This window comes from Petromyzon marinus, chromosome 5 (assembly GCF_048934315.1).
Source record: "Petromyzon marinus isolate PM22_M1 ecotype Great Lakes invasive population chromosome 5, UKy_Petmar_22M1.pri1.0, whole genome shotgun sequence".
Lineage (NCBI taxonomy): Eukaryota > Metazoa > Chordata > Hyperoartia > Petromyzontiformes > Petromyzontidae > Petromyzon > Petromyzon marinus.
Genome location: NC_133671.1, coordinates 20,915,806 through 20,932,074, shown reverse-complemented (window position 1 = coordinate 20,932,074; position 16,269 = coordinate 20,915,806). Strand labels below are relative to the sequence as shown.

At 53.0% G+C, this 16,269-nt stretch overlaps 1 protein-coding gene across 3 annotated transcripts; it reads left to right on the top strand.

The window, feature by feature from the left end:
• The first annotated feature begins 1,442 nt into the window (after nt 1-1,442).
• On the top strand, nt 1,443-14,545 carry TFIP11 (tuftelin interacting protein 11). 3 transcript variants are annotated; one of them, XM_032947362.2, is made up of 13 exons: nt 1,443-1,722; nt 3,392-4,056; nt 4,742-4,940; nt 5,408-5,564; nt 5,834-5,961; nt 6,743-6,901; nt 7,406-7,645; nt 8,238-8,546; nt 9,209-9,526; nt 10,257-10,503; nt 11,013-11,155; nt 11,770-11,935; nt 13,091-14,545. In XM_032947362.2, exons 2-13 carry the CDS (start codon nt 3,860-3,862, stop codon nt 13,471-13,473), a joined length of 2,646 nt encoding a protein of 881 aa, XP_032803253.2. In that variant the 5' UTR covers nt 1,443-1,722; nt 3,392-3,859; the 3' UTR covers nt 13,474-14,545. The 3 variants fall into 3 exon arrangements, with proteins under 3 accessions (XP_032803253.2, XP_075918735.1, XP_075918742.1); XM_076062620.1 differs by lacking the exon at nt 1,443-1,722 and adding an exon at nt 2,725-3,116; XM_076062627.1 differs by lacking the exons at nt 1,443-1,722; nt 3,392-4,056 and having other exon boundaries at nt 4,822-4,936.
• The last annotated feature ends 1,724 nt before the right edge of the window (nt 14,546-16,269 follow it).

The window sequence follows — 16,269 nt, the reverse complement described above, 5'->3', positions numbered from 1 at the left end:
TGGGGAGACAAAGGCGGCTGGGGACGTGGTACTGCCTCCCTCCCCTCGTTGTGTCGTGCTGGCTTCCATAGGTGCTCGCTAGCAGCACTTGCCCCATTGGCCGAAACGTCACCTATGGATGCGGTCTGAAAGTCACCGTAAGCGTGAACAATCAATTAAGACCCGAAATGGTTTATCAAATCCTTTCGGATTTAAATCGAGGGGCCAGAGTTGGTGTCATCACTGCGGGCCTATCTGGAAAAACGGAGAGTTTCATCGCTGTCAACCCATACAGTTTCAGTTTCTTTATTTTGGTATAGCCCTGTGAGCCATTCGGCTCTTCAATCGGGTGCAACCACAACAAGCAAAAAAACACGAACAAGAAAAACATACGAGTTATACCCCCGTATTCTTGTACAAGGGAAATTCAGTTTTCAGGTCCATACGGCGTACAGCCGTTTCAATACGAGCAAAAGAAAACCCATGCAAATTTGTGTTTCTCCCTTGTTCTTAGCTCTTTCGGTAAAGTCACGTTGAAGGGAAACAATAAAATAATAAAATATATATAAAACAATAAAAATTCTCACGACGTTTCGACCATAACACAAATGGTCGTCATCAGGTGTGTCGGTTTGCATTAATTTATTTATTTTTTAACGGTTTATTTATCATTGGAAAGATTTGATTAACCATTTCAGGTCTTAATTGATTGTTCACGCTTACAGTGGCTTTCAGACAGCATACATTAATTTTTCGTCTCCCCCCTCCTCTTTTCAGAACATAGATGGACTCGTCCTTCTAAATAAACTGCCAAATCGCTGCGCGTGGCGCTGACGTTTTTTATATATAAATAAATACACCGCTTAAAAATAAATAAATTTATGCAAACCGACACACCTGATGACGACCGTTTGTGTTATGGTCGAAACGTGAGAATTTTTATTGTTTTATATATTTTATTGTTTCCCTTCAACGTGACTTTACCGAAAGAGCTAAGATTATGAATTACTGCTGTCACGAAAGCTTTAAATAAAAATGTCTCCCTTGTGATGAGACTTTGTAGGATGAACTTTGAGATTTATAAGTGGCACGTGGTGACCAATAAGGTCTTAGTTGGTCTGTGATAAGGGGTTCACAGCTACGGAGTTTTAATGTAGCCGCACAACGCCTGCGTGTTAAACCCTCACTCAATAAAGCCACCGACGTTTAAGAAAGTTATCGACTAAATTTCGATTATCCACTAACGTTATTAACTAAAGAAATCGCCGACCGTCAACTCCGTCACGAGCAGAGGGCACGTGGTCAGAAAGAGACGCCGACGTTGGATGGGGAACGTCGTGGACAATCGGCGGCCATATTGAGTAGGGGGAGTCGGCCCCCAACCCCGGTTCGCTTGCAGAGATCGAACCGCTGCGGCGGCTTGGTCGCACCTTTGTCGACGTCACTACTACAATTCGGGGGGGGGGGTGGAGACTCCTCCCCCGCCCCCTACGTAAGATGGCCGCCGCTCTGCTTCACGGCTGATCACAGCTCGGACGCTCGACGGCAAAAATATTTTTAAAGAAAACCTCACGCCGCGTCGCCGTTGCCGCCCTCGCTCGCGGTGCGCGGCGTTCAACTGGCGACGTTGACGATGTCCACGCTGCTGGCGCTGGTGTCGTCTTAGCGCCAGAGGTTAACCCCTCCCCCGAGGTTAACGCCGCGAGTTAAGACGCCGCCGCCGCACGCCGCCGCCCAGCCGAGGTGAGTGGGAGGTGGGGGGACCCCTCCAGTTCCGAACACGACGACTCCCGTCGTGATGGACATAGTGTCCCTGAGGCCTAGGGTCGCTGCTGCTCGTGTGAAGCCAACGCTGTGATCGTGTGAAGCGAATTTCGCATGATTTTTTTGACGTTTGTTAATGACCGAGGCTAAACGTATGCAGTATTCCGAGGTTTCTCCGTACTTGAGGCGCCGCGGGGTCTGGCAGGCCACGGCAAAGTCTTTTAACATTACCTAATTTATTCAAGCAGAATCGGCTGAATGAATGACCTTTTTTTAAAACAAAAAACAAAATTAAAGAACCATATTTCGTGTTTTCCCTTCCTGTGAGGAGGGAACACTCACCACGCAGACGATGGCATCGCAGCAGTCATTGATGTGCGGTGATTTTTCTGGAAGACTTTTGCTGGTTTTTTTCTGGATTTTTCTGTTTGCGCGTAGTCACTTTAAGATGTTTTTCTTGTTCATGTTTTTTTTGTTTGTTGCGGTTGCACTTGATTCAAGAGCCGAATGGCTCACAGGGCTATACCAAATAAATGAAACGGAAAAGCTGAAACAGTCCGCAGGTCGGATTTACGATTCCCACTTGCTGCTACTGCTGTAAAGTTGCGTTTGTTTGGCGGCTGCTGCTGCTATAAATGTCCATGTGATGATGATGATAAGCCACTAAGTTGAGCTGCTTTCCTTTGTGGATAGCCAGTGTCGCTTCTGAAACAAACTATATCTCAGTGGGGCCTTACCTGGTAAAATAAAAGTAGTTTAGTTGTAAGTAGATTTAAAGCTTTCGTGACTGCAAGGATCCATACTCTTTGGTTCTATTCGGTAAAGTCACGTAGGTAAAAAATAAAACAACAAAAATCACGACGTTTCGGCCACAACACAAGCAGCCTTCATCAGGTGAAGGGACCAGGCTGTCTCGAGGACAGCGCTGGAGAGCTGGTCCCTTCACCTGATGAAGGTCGCTTGTGTTGTGGCCGAAACGTCGTGATTTTTGTTTTATTTTTTACCTACGTGACTTTACCGAATAGAACCAAAGAGTATAGTTGTAAGTAATTTTAGAAGATGGGGTAAAGCGTGGGTACTCCCACCTCTGCGGAAGACGTCTGCCCAATGTGGAAGAGTAGGCCAAATTACCCCATGTAGGGAGCTGTGTGGCGCTTCCCCGCACCTCCAATTAGCACAGTTGGCTACGTACGGTGCGAAAGAAGTTCATACGGTACAATACAGAAATCCTTTTTCGCCAGCAGTGGCGTAAGCCAGCAATTAATTGCGGGGCTGCGCCCTTAACTTTTATATGAGAATCCGAATATTTGTTCATATTGTTACAGCCACCTCGCAGGCCATCGGGTTGGTCAGGAGGTTTCGCAAATCTCTACGTGAGTCACCAACCCTTGCAACACCAATCCCAACGCTGGGACCACGGGCTTGCCCCACCACGTAAAGCTTAAATCACAAACTTCACCAGTCAAATGCATTTGTGGCATCGCAGCTGCACGAGGGAGTGGTGGTGGTGGTGGCGTCGGAAGGCCTAAGTTCATAATTGGATCAGACCACGGCTCACGAGGATGCTGTCACTTTGTCCGTAGTCTTGCAAATCTCTTCGCCAGTCTTAACCACTCGCGCCTTGTTTCTCCGTGTGTCTGGCGAGCAGGGGTCGGGCTGCTCGCCGCTGCGTGAAGTGGGAGACTCCGCCAGGATCTCACCTGGGGTCTCCTCAAACGTCACTCTTGAGAACCCGGCTTCTCCTGAGACCTCCAGTCTGGGACCCATTAATTCAAGCAGTCGTCCGCATTAGGACACCACTCCTTGGTCTGGTCTTTTATCCTGACCATCGAATTTCTGGTGATCTGCCCTTTCGTGGGTCCCGTTTCTCTTGAGACTTGGTTTCTCTTTCTTTAGGTGTCCGTGCCTAGTGTGACCCGTCTCTGGTCAGATTCTTTCTTGGCATCTGCTCCTGCTGGTATTTGTCACCTAGAACCTGCATCTCCTGGAAGCTACCTGTTGCGGGACCTGTCTCGATTCCTGAAACGCGCATTCCTCCTAGAACCCATCTCCCGGGGACCCATTTCCATCCTGCCACCCCTCGCATCCCAGGGGCGATCTCACCACCACCGCCACCATGTCGATGTCGCACTTGTACGGGCGCGACGAGGACGTGAACGTGGAGCGTTTCGAGGTGACCGACTGGGACCTGGAGAACGAGTTCAACCCCGAGCGTGTGCGCCACCGCCAGAGCAAGGAGGAGGCCGTGTACGGGGTCTGGGCTGAGGACGACGACGATGACGACGAGAGGCCCGGATTCTCGGGCGGGAGGAGGTGCGATGATGGCAGGGAGAGAGGGGGGGTGATGGCATAGGGACCCGTGGGGAGTTCAGCAGGGGTATGAGTGGGAGACCTCAGCAAGGGTCTCGGTGGGAGTCTTTGGGATTATACACTATGTGTGTACAACGTGCACTATGAGGTAGCCATGCAGCATCTTATTCACCTTAACCATCAGCCTTAACTCATTTATATCTTATCATTATCATCGTAATGACCACAGTAACATATGACTTGAAATAATCATTGACACCACCAGTGTCAACTGTGGGGAAATGGGATTGGTATCGTGCTGTATATTGTAACGATGTATCAATTAATCGTTTAAAATCGCTTCTCACACAAACGGTGCACACCTTAAATTGTACACGTGTGACAATTATTTTCACATCAGTGTGGTGAAGTATGGTGATATAACCCACATGACCGACACGTCATGGGGAGACCATCATCCGGCAGCGTAGTAGCTCAAGAAAGAGAAACATTACTTTAGGGCTGCGTGCTCCAACCCTCGACCTGCCTGCTTGCGACAAGTGACGTAGTCATAAAAGACACGGGTGTTTATTACATTTTTTTTACTCCCGTTACTCTGATCGTCCCAATGAGCTTCCTGTAATAAAAGCCCAGCCTGATTTGCCGGCACGTTTTTACACCGTTTTTTTTTGTGCATCGATCTCTAAAGCAAGAACCGCGACTTCACGGCCCCCGTGAGCTTTGTGAGCGGCGGCGTGAAGCGTCCCGCCGCCGAGGAAGAGGAGGATGAGGATGAGGACGAGGAGGGGGTCTCGGGCAAGGGCTCCGGCGGCGAGGAGGACGGTGCCCGTCTGGGGCCCTGGACCGAGGCGCTGCAGAGGGCGAAGGGTGGGCGCGGCGCCAGGCAGGTCTGGCGACGCACACGCGAATATGCGCGCACAATCGCACCGACGGGTCCCGTGTGGACGCGCAAGACGGTGCGGGACCGTCGGAAGCGACGAGCTCACGGGAAAATTAAAAAGATGGGTTGGCAAAATTGCAGTTGGCGTTGACCGTGGCCGGGAATCGAACCCGGGTCGCCAGCTTCATCATGTCAGTGTGTTTACCATTGCGCCACCGCTACACTTTGATTCCTATCAATTTAATTCGGTAATGCTCTTACCTGTTTACCAATCATCAGGCAAGTGAAGTGTGCAAAGATAGAAATTTGAATTGAACACGAGTAAATTGGTTAAAGCCAAACGACATTCCTTGGTTGGTGCTGTGGAGCTGCGTTTTTCTATGGAAACCCCGGCCTATGGGGTGAGTGGTGTGAGCGTGCACGCGTAAACACGTTCCAAGTCTTCGCTGTGTGTGCGCACGTGCGTGTGTTCAGTCCCAGAAGGGGGGCATCAGGCCTTCCCGTACCGTGGCCGGACTGCCCCCTGAGAAGGGCTTCGGCAGCTGGGAGCGACACACGAAGGGCATTGGGCAAAAGCTGCTGCAGAAGATGGGCTACGTCCCCGGCCTTGGACTGGGCAAGAATGCGCAGGGTGAGATTGCCAGAGCCCGGATATCTGATTATTTAAGTCAATTGCATACTGATTATCAGTTTGATTACTCGACTAATTGGATAACACGCATATAGTTGTGAGTGGGGAAAAACAAAAACCTCTCGCCTCTTAATTCCCACGTGTGCCACTGGATGGGAGGCTGTGCTTTTTGACGTCATCATCGGCATCATTAGCTACATCACCGCTGGCGTTGTTGCTCCGTGCGTGTGTGTGTATCGCGTGTGTGTGTGTGTCGCGTGCTCGCGCAGGCATCGTCTTGCCGGTGGAAGCCAAGGTCCGCAAGGGCCGAGGAGCGATCGGAGCGCACGGTCCGGAGCGCACCAAACAGTCACTCCATGATTTCCCGGCTCCCAAGTCCGACGAGGAGGAAGAGGAGGTGGGACTCGCCTGACGTCACGTTTGCCCGTCTAAGCGAAAATAACTCGACGCAGTGCAATTTTGTACACGACGAGACGTCAGCCGGCATTGCATTTTGCAACGTTTCTTGTGGGGTTGCGTGATAATAGATTTAGGCCTAGACCAATGGAACACGCATCCCACTGCTGAATGGGGGCCTCCCCGTGCCGTGACTCGTAATGGCGATTTGACCATACTTCACCAGGCCAGTCGGTGTGCGTCGATGAAGGCAGGGGAGTATCGATGTTTGTGCATAGAAGTGCACTGCTGCACTGCCCTATGTTGTTGTGGGCAGCAGAGTGCAGTGCTAGACTGCCCTCTACTGCCCTCAACGTAGCCTTGCAGCAGTCTAGAACCCTCGTTTTATTAACCATGGTGTTCGACCGTCCAATAACTATTAATTATCAACTCGGCTTAGCTTCCGAGATATGAGTTCGCGTGTATTTCGGGTGATCTTTTTTTCTCAGGCAGTTGGCCAGTCGGATCGGATAAACATGGGAATATTTGAGTAAGCAAAGACAACAGAAATGCGACAAAAAAAGAAACGATCTCTGAATGAAATCTTGACTCGAGATCATTGCTGCTTGTGTTTAGTTTGTTGTCCTTCCCCCGCCCTCCAATAAACACGGTTGGCTACGTACGACGGCGAAAGAAGTTCAACATACACACATATATATATTGCGGCGGCTATCGCATCATCACGCCGCCGCACGCCTAGCCGGCATCCTCACGTGGTGACGCCCCCCCCGCACCCCTAATAGGAGTTCAAGCAGCAGCTGAGCCAGTGGCGGAAGGAGCCCGGCACCGGAGCCGGCGCAACCAAGAAGGGTCCACGGTACACCTACCGCACCGTGGAGGAGCTCAAGGCTAAGGGGCTGGGCCGCAAGGTGGCGCCACCCTCACAGCTCAGCCAAGTCAAGGTGGGGTTCTCTCTCGCTCGCAGCACTTCCCTTTGCTGGGACAACCCAGACTCGAATCCATAATTTCAGCGGTGCTGCCCTTTGTGTGCCTGACACGGCTGCCGTAAACCTCTCCAGCCGCTCATTTGAGGGGCGTCGTCGGCGCCACAGTGGCGAGATGTTAACTACCTCGCCTGGTATACAGGACGTCGTGGGTTCGATCCCGACCCTGACGCCTGCTGTATATTTTGAGTTTGCATGTCTCTGCCCGTGGTTGCGTAGATTTTTCTCATGGCCCTCCGGTTTTTCCCTCCACATTTAGAATCAACATGCGTATTTGGCTGCTATATATTTTCACGTGATAAGCCACTTCGTCGAGTTATCATCTGTGGCCAGGTTGCTTCTGAAAAAGAGCTATATAACTCAGTGGGCCAAAGCTGGTAAAATATAAATAGTAAAATACAAAAAATAGAATAAATAGCGAGTAAGGATGCGCGGAACACCTTCGTCTGTTTCCCCCTGCAGGTAATCGACCTGACTGGCAAGAGCCAGAAGGTTTACTACAGCTACGATCAGATGAGCCAGCGCCACAGCGTTCCGTCAGACGAGGCCGAGGCCGGGGAGGGAGAAACCGCGGCGCCGAGCGAGAGCAAGCGCAAGGGATTCGCCCTGCCGGAGCTGGAGCACAACCTCCAGCTGCTTGTGGAGCTCACGGAGCAGGACATTGTGCAGACCGACCGTCGGCTGCGCCACGAGAAGAACCAGGTGATGGGGTCGTTGCACGCTTGCGCGGGCCTAGTGTCCCACACCACACATAGAGATATCCCTACTCTGACTTGAGAATGTCAGTGTGTGGAACTTCTTTCGCACCGTACGTATCCAACCATGCTCATTGCTCTCTCTCTCTACCTCGTGTGGGACACGCGTACGCCCAAACAAAGTCTTCATTGTCATTTGAATCGGGCCGTCTGCGTCAAGTACGCGCAGGTTGAATCGGTGCCTCCCTGCCAAAGTGGGGCACACGCGTACGTGTACACAAGATCCCCGTTTTAATAGAAGTCCGACTTGCACGTCGCCGGGAACGCACTCATTCACGCGCACGCAGGAAGAACCAAGCATGATTAAAAATACAACGCTCTCGGCGTCATCTGGAAAGCGCTCGGCGATAGTCAGAGCATAACCAGCCATCTTGCGTTCAAACGGGGGACAGCTGGTGAACATGGAAAAAGGCAGAGAGCCCCGCGATAGTGGGGGCACGAGGGTAGACCTCCGGCGTTGGAGGAATCCCACCAGAAACCCCTCGACCCTTCAAGAGTGCGCGGGCGGTCTCGTTTCACCAACTCCGTCCCGACCTCAGGTGGTGGCTCTGCAGCACGAAGCCCAGCGGCTGGAGGCGCTGCTGGAGCAGGAGGACCGCGCCGTGGAGCGGCTGGGCCGCGTGCTGGCCGTGGCCGAGTCCTGCGAGCGCCGCGCCCGCTCGCTCGAGGGGGACGTGCCGCCGGGGGAGGGGGAGCCGCCGCTCGGCCTCGCCGACGCGGCCCGGGTCTTCCGCTCGCTGCAGAGCGAATTCTACGAGGAATACCGCGCCTTCGACCTCGCCACGCTCGCCGTGCTCACCGTGCAGCCACTCCTCAAGCAGAGCTTTGCCGGGTGGGACCCCCTCAAGGTGCCAAGGGGGGGGTGCATCGGTGCCGCACTGGCAAGATGTTAACTCCCTTGCCAAGTATGCGGGAGGTCCTGGGTTTGATTCCAACCCTGACGCCTGTATATTTGGAGTTTGCGCGTCTCTTTCCCTGTGGTTGCGTGGATTTTTCTCCGGGTCCTCCGGGTTTTCCCTCCAAATCAGCCACTTAATTGAGCTATCGTTTGTCGCCAGGTTGTTTCTTAAAAAGAGCAATATAGCTCAGTGGGCCTAACCTGATAAGATAAAAAAGAGTGTTATAGTTGTTTGGCTGTGCCTGGATTAGGAAGGGTGCTGTGGGAATGCGTGAAGGAGCATGTAATGATACATTGCTTCATTCTTCGGTTAACGATCATGCTCTGTGTATCGTAGGTGTGCAAAGATGCATCTATTCGCCAGTTAAAATTCATTCTTGCCTTCATATCACACGCATCATTTTAAATGCCTTAGTCATTTAATTATAATTTGTGTACCTTGCATGTAATTAACATAAACCCTGCAGCCACTAGGGGTTCCACATTCACAACACCATTGAACAAACACTGAAGCAGTTTCTTCACTTGAATCACGACGACAATTCGCCAAATTGAGTCGCCGCGATTTTCACCTTTCACCCCCCGTCCCCGCACCCCTGAATTTCCGCCTAGGACCCGTCGTTCGGCCTGGACGTGGCACGCGAGTGGAAGGCCATCCTGGAGGAGAGCCAGAACGTGCTGCAGACCGTGCACCCACAGCTGGGCCCGCTCGCCGGCAGCAGCGGCGGCGGCGGGGGCACCAACATGGACCCCTACCACCGCCTCATGTGGGACACGTGGATGCCGTGCGTGCGTTCCGCCGTGGTGCGGTGGCAGCCACGTGCCTGCGAGCCCATGGTGGATATGGTGGAGCACTGGATGGAGTTCCTGCCGCCCTGGATTCTCAACAACGTCCTGGAGCAGCTTATCTTCCCCAAACTTCAGCGCGAGGTCCGCATCTCTCTCGCTCGCTCGGATTTTACTGCCGCCGCTTTTTAGTTTTCGGTGCAAGTTGTTTTTGTTCGAGGCATAGTCCCTTTGCAATTCGTCCTCGACATTACGTTCACCCGATTCCTCACTTGACCCATAACACTCACTATATCCTTTCACATTAATCCTCACTTCAATCTAAACCCCCAACTCTTATCCAAATCTTAACCCTTACAACTCACCTTAACTCATAACCGTACTGCTCACCCTCGTGCTCTCACCCACACTCTCGACATCACCTGTGCAGGACCCGAGAGCGGCACACTGTTTCTAGTTTTGTTTTAACTACACTGCACTTCGCTCGTTGCTCATCACGTGCTGCACGCCGTGCATTATTTGTTCACCAGCGAAGGCCCCACTGAGCTGAGCAGCTCCTTCACAAGGACGGCCACAGCCCAAGACCGTTGGCAGTGGCGGCAGTTACATAGAGTTACGCAGAGATCCATAGAGTTATATAGAGATCCATAGAGTTGCACAGTATGTATGTATGTATGTTCAGCGTCTTTCGCACCCGACGTAGCCAACCGTGCTAATCGGAGGTACGCCGAGATCCATAGTGACTCGTATAGACGCGTAGAGTTACATAGAGACTCACGACCACAGCCCAACACCGTCGGCAGCGCGGCAATTGCAGAACATCGCAGGGTGGGAATGTTACGCGCTGAAATAAGCGCCGGGTTGTTGCGCGCAGGTGGAAAACTGGAACCCGCTGACAGACACGGTGCCCATCCACGCGTGGATCCACCCGTGGCTGCCCCTGATGGGCGGCGCTCGCCTAGAGCCGCTCTACTCGCCCATCCGGAGCAAGCTGGGCAGTGCCCTGCAGCGCTGGCATCCCAGCGACCCTTCCGCCAAACTCATCCTGCGGCCGTGGAAGGAGGTGTTCTCCCCGGGCAGCTGGGAGGCTTTCATGCTCAAGCACATCCTGCCCAAGCTCGGTGAGCTAAAGAGAAGGGTTTGCATTCATGGGGTCCTGAAATACCTCCATCTCATCTCGTTCTTTTGCCCTGCCGCTGTCCAGCCGAAGGCCCTCCCCCCCCACCCCGCTTCCGCCAGTTGACGTGGTCTGTTGTTTTTCAAAAAATGTCACGGGATCTTTAATGTCCACTGTGATGCGTGCTATGCATAATTTCCTCAGGGGATGATCAGTCCATCACCATCACCATTGTCATCGTTATCAGTCTCTTAACTGTGACCGACATGGACACGACAGTGAAGCTTTGGCAATCAACTCTCCCGAATTTATTGCCATCTGCACAATGTCATTGATCTCTTCAAGTCACACGTTGGAATATTGGCATTGCGTGACCTTAAGGAGTGACATCGACTTAGGGAGGCCTTCACCCAGCAGTGGATAGACAGTGCGCTATTGTGACGATGGTGGGGAGCGGAGAGTCGGGTCGAACCAAACATCTCACAACCGGCGCCGTGTCTGCCGCCCTCCCAGGCATGTGTCTCTCGGACTTCGTGATTAACCCTCACCAGCAGCACCTGGACCCCTTCCGCTGGGTGATCGACTGGGAAGGGATGCTGTCTCCCGCCAGCCTCGTCACGCTGCTCGACAAACATTTCTTTGCCAAGTGGCTCCAGGTGAGACCATCACCTCGTCATACTGTGGGCCGCTACGGTGGCGAGATGTTCACTACCTGGCCTGGCAATAGAGGAGGTCGTGGGTTCGACCCTGATGCCTGCTGCATTATTTGTGGTTTGCGTGTTCTCCCTGGTTTTTCCCTCCACATATCCACATATAGAATCAACGTGCGTTTAGAGTGTTTGGCTGCGATAAATTTCCACGTGATAAGCCACTTCGTTGAGCTATTATTTGTGGCCAGGTCGCTTCTGGAAAAGAGCTGTGTAGCTTAGTGGGCCTGACCTGGTAAAATATTAATAGTTCATAGTTTTAAGTTTTGTTGCAGAGGTTTGGTGTTCGAATTTAGCGGCTGCCCTGATTATACTGCAGGTGTATTAATAATCATAATAATACTCTATACCATCTGCTTCACAGTGTAATTCGCAAGAGCAGGCCATTGTGTGCCCGACTCCACGTTTCAAATTTACCAAATTTGAACCATTACTCGCTCTTCTCAATTTGCGATTATGCATCGGCACCTTACTGGCAGCAGGCTAAGGCCCCCATGTTCACTCGGTGCGAAAGAAGTTCAACGTACTGAACGTACACTGCCTATGCGCGTCGTCGCACGCAGGTGCTATGCGCGTGGCTCAGCAACAACCCCAACTACGAGGAGATAATCAAGTGGTACCAGGGCTGGAAGTCACTCTTCTCGGAGCAGCTGCTGGCGCACGTCACCGTCAAGGAGAAGTTCAGCGAGGCGCTGGACATCATGAATCGCGCCGTCTCCATGCCGCACGGTAATCGCCCCTCGTGATGCCTCGCTCCCCCGTGGCACTCCCGTCGCTACCCCTCGCGCTCCCCATGACCCCCCACAAATGGCTTCCTGTGGCTCTGTGACTCCTCGTGCCTCTCCATAACTCCCCCGTGTCTTCCCATTGCTTTCTGTGGCTCCTTTTGGCTCGGGGTGACTCTCCGTGACTCTCTGCCCTCTCCTCCAGTATCCTTTTGCTCCTTTATTCCAACCAGGATTCCTTTGGCTCCCCTGCGAAATCCTGGTGACCCTTGTATCCAAGGAATTGTAGCTGTGCAGGAGTGAGACTTTTGGGCTGGTGTGTGTATGATGATGATGGTGGTATGAAGGGCGGAGTGGTAGTGTAGCGGTTAGCTAGCACGCTGTGCTCTGGACCCGGTGACCCGAGTACGATGGCCGTTCACTACCAACATCAGTGACGATAATCTGAATGGGTCCTGGGACTCCCCGAGGTCAACTAAACCTAAAATGAGTACCTGGTGTGGTATGTAAGCATCGCCACTGGGGAGACAAAGGCGGCCGGGCGTGATGTTAGGCACGCACCCCCTCGCGTGCTGTGCCGACCTTCATAGGTGCTGGCTAACAGGACTTGCCCCAACAGTCTATTTAGAATATATACAGGGGATCTTTGTCTTTGTTTGGTGGTGGGTATGGTCATGGTGATTGTGAAGCGTATACCATAGGTGACTGTGTACGTGTGGGTGATGGTGAATGTTATACTGTTGATAGTTACCATGGGTATGCTCTAGGTGTAGGCAATAGTGTAGCTCTCGGTGTTGCTGCATATCACATTATTTGGTGAATGTTTGGCGGGACTGCGTTGGCGCTAGTGCACGAGCGCAAATTACACTCCACCGCTGTGGCCTGTCTATGTGCTGTGAAGAAGAGCCATTGCCCAAAACATCGCCTATTGCTGACTTTTTAAGGTCACAGTACTGTTGACAAATGTATATTTTTTTCTTTTCACATCACAACGATGTATTTATGTACGTTGAACTTTCTCTCGCATTGTACATAGCCAACCGTGCTAATCGGAGGCGCGGATGTTGTCTGACGCGGTCGCATGTCCCCCGCAGGCTCACGACATTAATGACTGCATCACTCTCTCCCCCACCCGCCCCCTGTGTCTCACCCACCCCAGGACCCGTGGGCTTCACGCAGCCCGGCGCACGCGAGCACATCGCCTACCTCACCCAGACCGAGCGCCGGCGAGACTTCCAGCCCGACGGGGGCCCCGCGCCCCCTCCGGCCTCGGCGGTCCCCCCGGGCCCGCCGGGCCCCGCCGGCGGCCTGGCCGTGGGCGTCGCTCAGCCGGTGCCGCTGAGCTTCAAGGAGCTGGTGCAGGCGCGCGCCGAGGAGAACAACATCGTGTTCATGCCGCTGCTGGGCCGGCGCCACGAGGGCAAGCAGCTGTACACGTTTGGGCGCCAGGTGGCATACATCGACCGGGGCGTCGTCTTCGTGCAGGGAGAGAAGACGTGGGTGCCCACGTCGCTACAGAGCCTTGTCGACAGCGCCAAGTGACGGAGGGGAGCAAGCGAGCGATCGAGCAAGTCGTCGGGGGAGCGGCGGAGAGGGTGAGAGAGACGGCGAGAGGGGGGTGACGATGGGGCAGGAGGCAGCGGAGAGAGCGAGAAGAGAAGGGAACGCCGCAGTCGGGATGACGAGAGGGTGAGCGGCAGATGAGACGAGAGGAGCAGCGCCGCCGGGTGACTTGGCTGAGATGTTCCAACCGTGGGATGTTGCAGCGAGAGCGTAGAGTGCGTATGCTGACGGGGGGCAGGGGGGGGAGGGGAGGCTTTTGCTCCTGGTGCGTGTATGCGCGCGTGTTTCCACAGGGCGAGGTGATGGGGTTGCAACGACCACGCCAGACGTGTGCGTTCGTATTGCCCTGGCGGCCTGCTTCTAGCACCGCGTGTGCGTTCGGTTGATTTTGTAAATTATTCATCGACAGTTGAGTGTCTGTGTGTGTGTTTCCTCGCCACTGCTCCGTAACATTGCCATTACCGGTGGAAGCGTCGACCAATGGTCAATCCGCTGTTTGGCTCAAGTTGAGTTGTGCGTGCGCGCGTCAACATGCGTGTGTGAATGAATGAATGTGTGGTGTGTGGCTGTCTTTGTGTGCGAGTGGGGAGCGGTAGTGTAGTAGTTAGTGCGTTGCACTACAAACTCGGCCACCCGAGTTCGATTCCCGCTCACGGCCAACACCAGTGACGATTATCTGAACCAAGTCTTTCCGTAATTCGACTCCGACTGATAAAATGAGTACCTGGTGCGACGTGTAAACATCGCCGCTAGGGAAGCGAAGGTGGTGGCCGGGCAGTGGTGTTGGCCACCCACACCCTCGTGTGCCGTGCCGGCCTTCATAGGTGCTTGCTAAACAGCACTTGCCCCAACAGTCTGTTCAGGCTATACGGGGGATCTGTGTGAATGGGTGGTGTGTATGTCTGAATGGGTTGTGCGTGTGTCTAAATGTGTGCTGCTGTGAATGGGCGGTGCATTCACTGAGACACGGGTCTCTTCGCGTCTGGCCAAGAACACGCGTGTCAAGTATTTTTGTATCACAATAAAGCTGACCTCGGTCACCTTTTGAGTGTCACGTAGTAATAATTATTATTATTTCAACTTGTAACTGCTCGCTGTCGGAAGCGAGAGAGAGAGTGACTGGCGTGCGCGTGGAGGAACCCAAGGACGAGCGGGAAAGCAGCGGCCAGGTGTTGAGCCGGTGGCTCCATTCAATTGCCCAAGCTCTGCAGCCCTCAATATATGAAGATGTTTTCAGTCATGCCTGCCATACAGATGTAACAGATGGGGATTAGTCTACATTTTGCTCTACTGCCCAACCATCGCCTAATTTCAATGGGGATTGAACTATAACGTCACACGTGTGTGCGGTGATACTGGGGGAGGTGGTGGGCGGTGAGAAGGAATGGTGAGGATTCGGGAAGAGGGATGGATGCATGTGTGTCGAACTTCTTTCGCACCGTACGTAGCCAACTGCTTACCAGAGATTGTGGGGGAAGGACAAACTAAAAGACAAAGCAGTTGTATAGAAATAAATTTTTAATCTAGAGGGGAGACGGGGTGGGAAGGGTGAAGGTTGCTAAAATTAAGGGGTGGGGAGGTGTGTAACAGGAGGGGGGAGAGGAAGGGGGTGTCGAGGATGGCGAGCAGGCGCGCGTGGTGAGCTTCGCAAGAGGGTGAGCGGTTGGGGATTAGAGAGAAACTCATTCCTTAATTACGAACTTCAACATCCGGGCATATTTCACTCGGCCCGATGGGTGTAACGAAGGACTGTAACCCAGACTTATGCCACCTCTCACAAACGACAAGAACGGACAGCCACCACTTAATTGCTTCACGCACATTTAATTGGCGGGTCGTTATCCAAAGAGCCAACGACAGAGGGGGGCAATGGCGCGCACGTTGGATCGGCGATGGCGGTCCAGAACTCGCCCGTTGGACAAGTCGGAAAGCCAACTTTGACCTGGCTACCACCGTCCGAAGAACCTGGAGCAAATACGCCATGGATGATGATGGTGGTGGTAATCGTGGCGATGATATAGAGTAGTGGATCCTCAACCTGGGGTACGCGGATCCCTGGGGGGGTGGGGGGGGTACGCGGGGCGGGGTACGCGGACACCCGAGGGGATATGCGAATCCCTGGGGGGGGGGGGTACGTCGACCCCTGAGGGGATACATTGACCCCTGGGGAGGGGGGCACGTGGACCCCTCGGGGGGGGGGGGGGTACGCGGACCCCCGGGAGGGGTACGTGGCAATGTCCCAGGGCGCAACGTGAGGTGATTTATAAAAGTGTGAAATTATATCATACACAAGTCATTGGTGAATACTCACATCCGATTCTGCCAATATAAGATAACTACGATGAGAATTTAAATCCAATATGGTAAACAATGTTGGTTTTCAAGAGTAGCCAGCGAGCGGGGAACAAATCGAGTCACGCACTCAGAGCGTTGATTTTATTCGCTTGCAGTTACTTAGCAGCTAGTTAGTTTACCTCACAAAATAGACGATTGGTGAAAATATTGATACATTTAATTCTCCGAACCATGTTGGGTCAGGCAAGGTGGCGGTGGTACACTCGATTTAAACAATTCAACAAGATGGGGGGGATAGAACAGGAGCCAACAGAGGTTGAGAACCACTAAAATTGATTTTATAGACGATGCTGATGGGTGGGAATGATGACTTAGTTACTCGACCATGCAGTCCGGTTCCACAAACTGCTCTGTTCGCAATTGCAATTAACTTAAATTGGGACCCACACGTACGTTCGAGCAGCTGGGTTTAAATACGGC

Excerpts from the sequence above, each read along its gene's own strand:
- TFIP11 (XM_032947362.2), top strand. The coding sequence starts at position 3,860 with ATGTCGATGTCGCACTTGTACGGGCGCGACGAGGACGTGAACGTGGAG. Across the intron at positions 5,565-5,833 it reads ACTGGGCAAGAATGCGCAGG|GCATCGTCTTGCCGGTGGAA; the intron begins GTGAGATTGCCA and ends GTGCTCGCGCAG. Across the intron at positions 7,646-8,237 it reads TGCGCCACGAGAAGAACCAG|GTGGTGGCTCTGCAGCACGA; the intron begins GTGATGGGGTCG and ends TCCCGACCTCAG.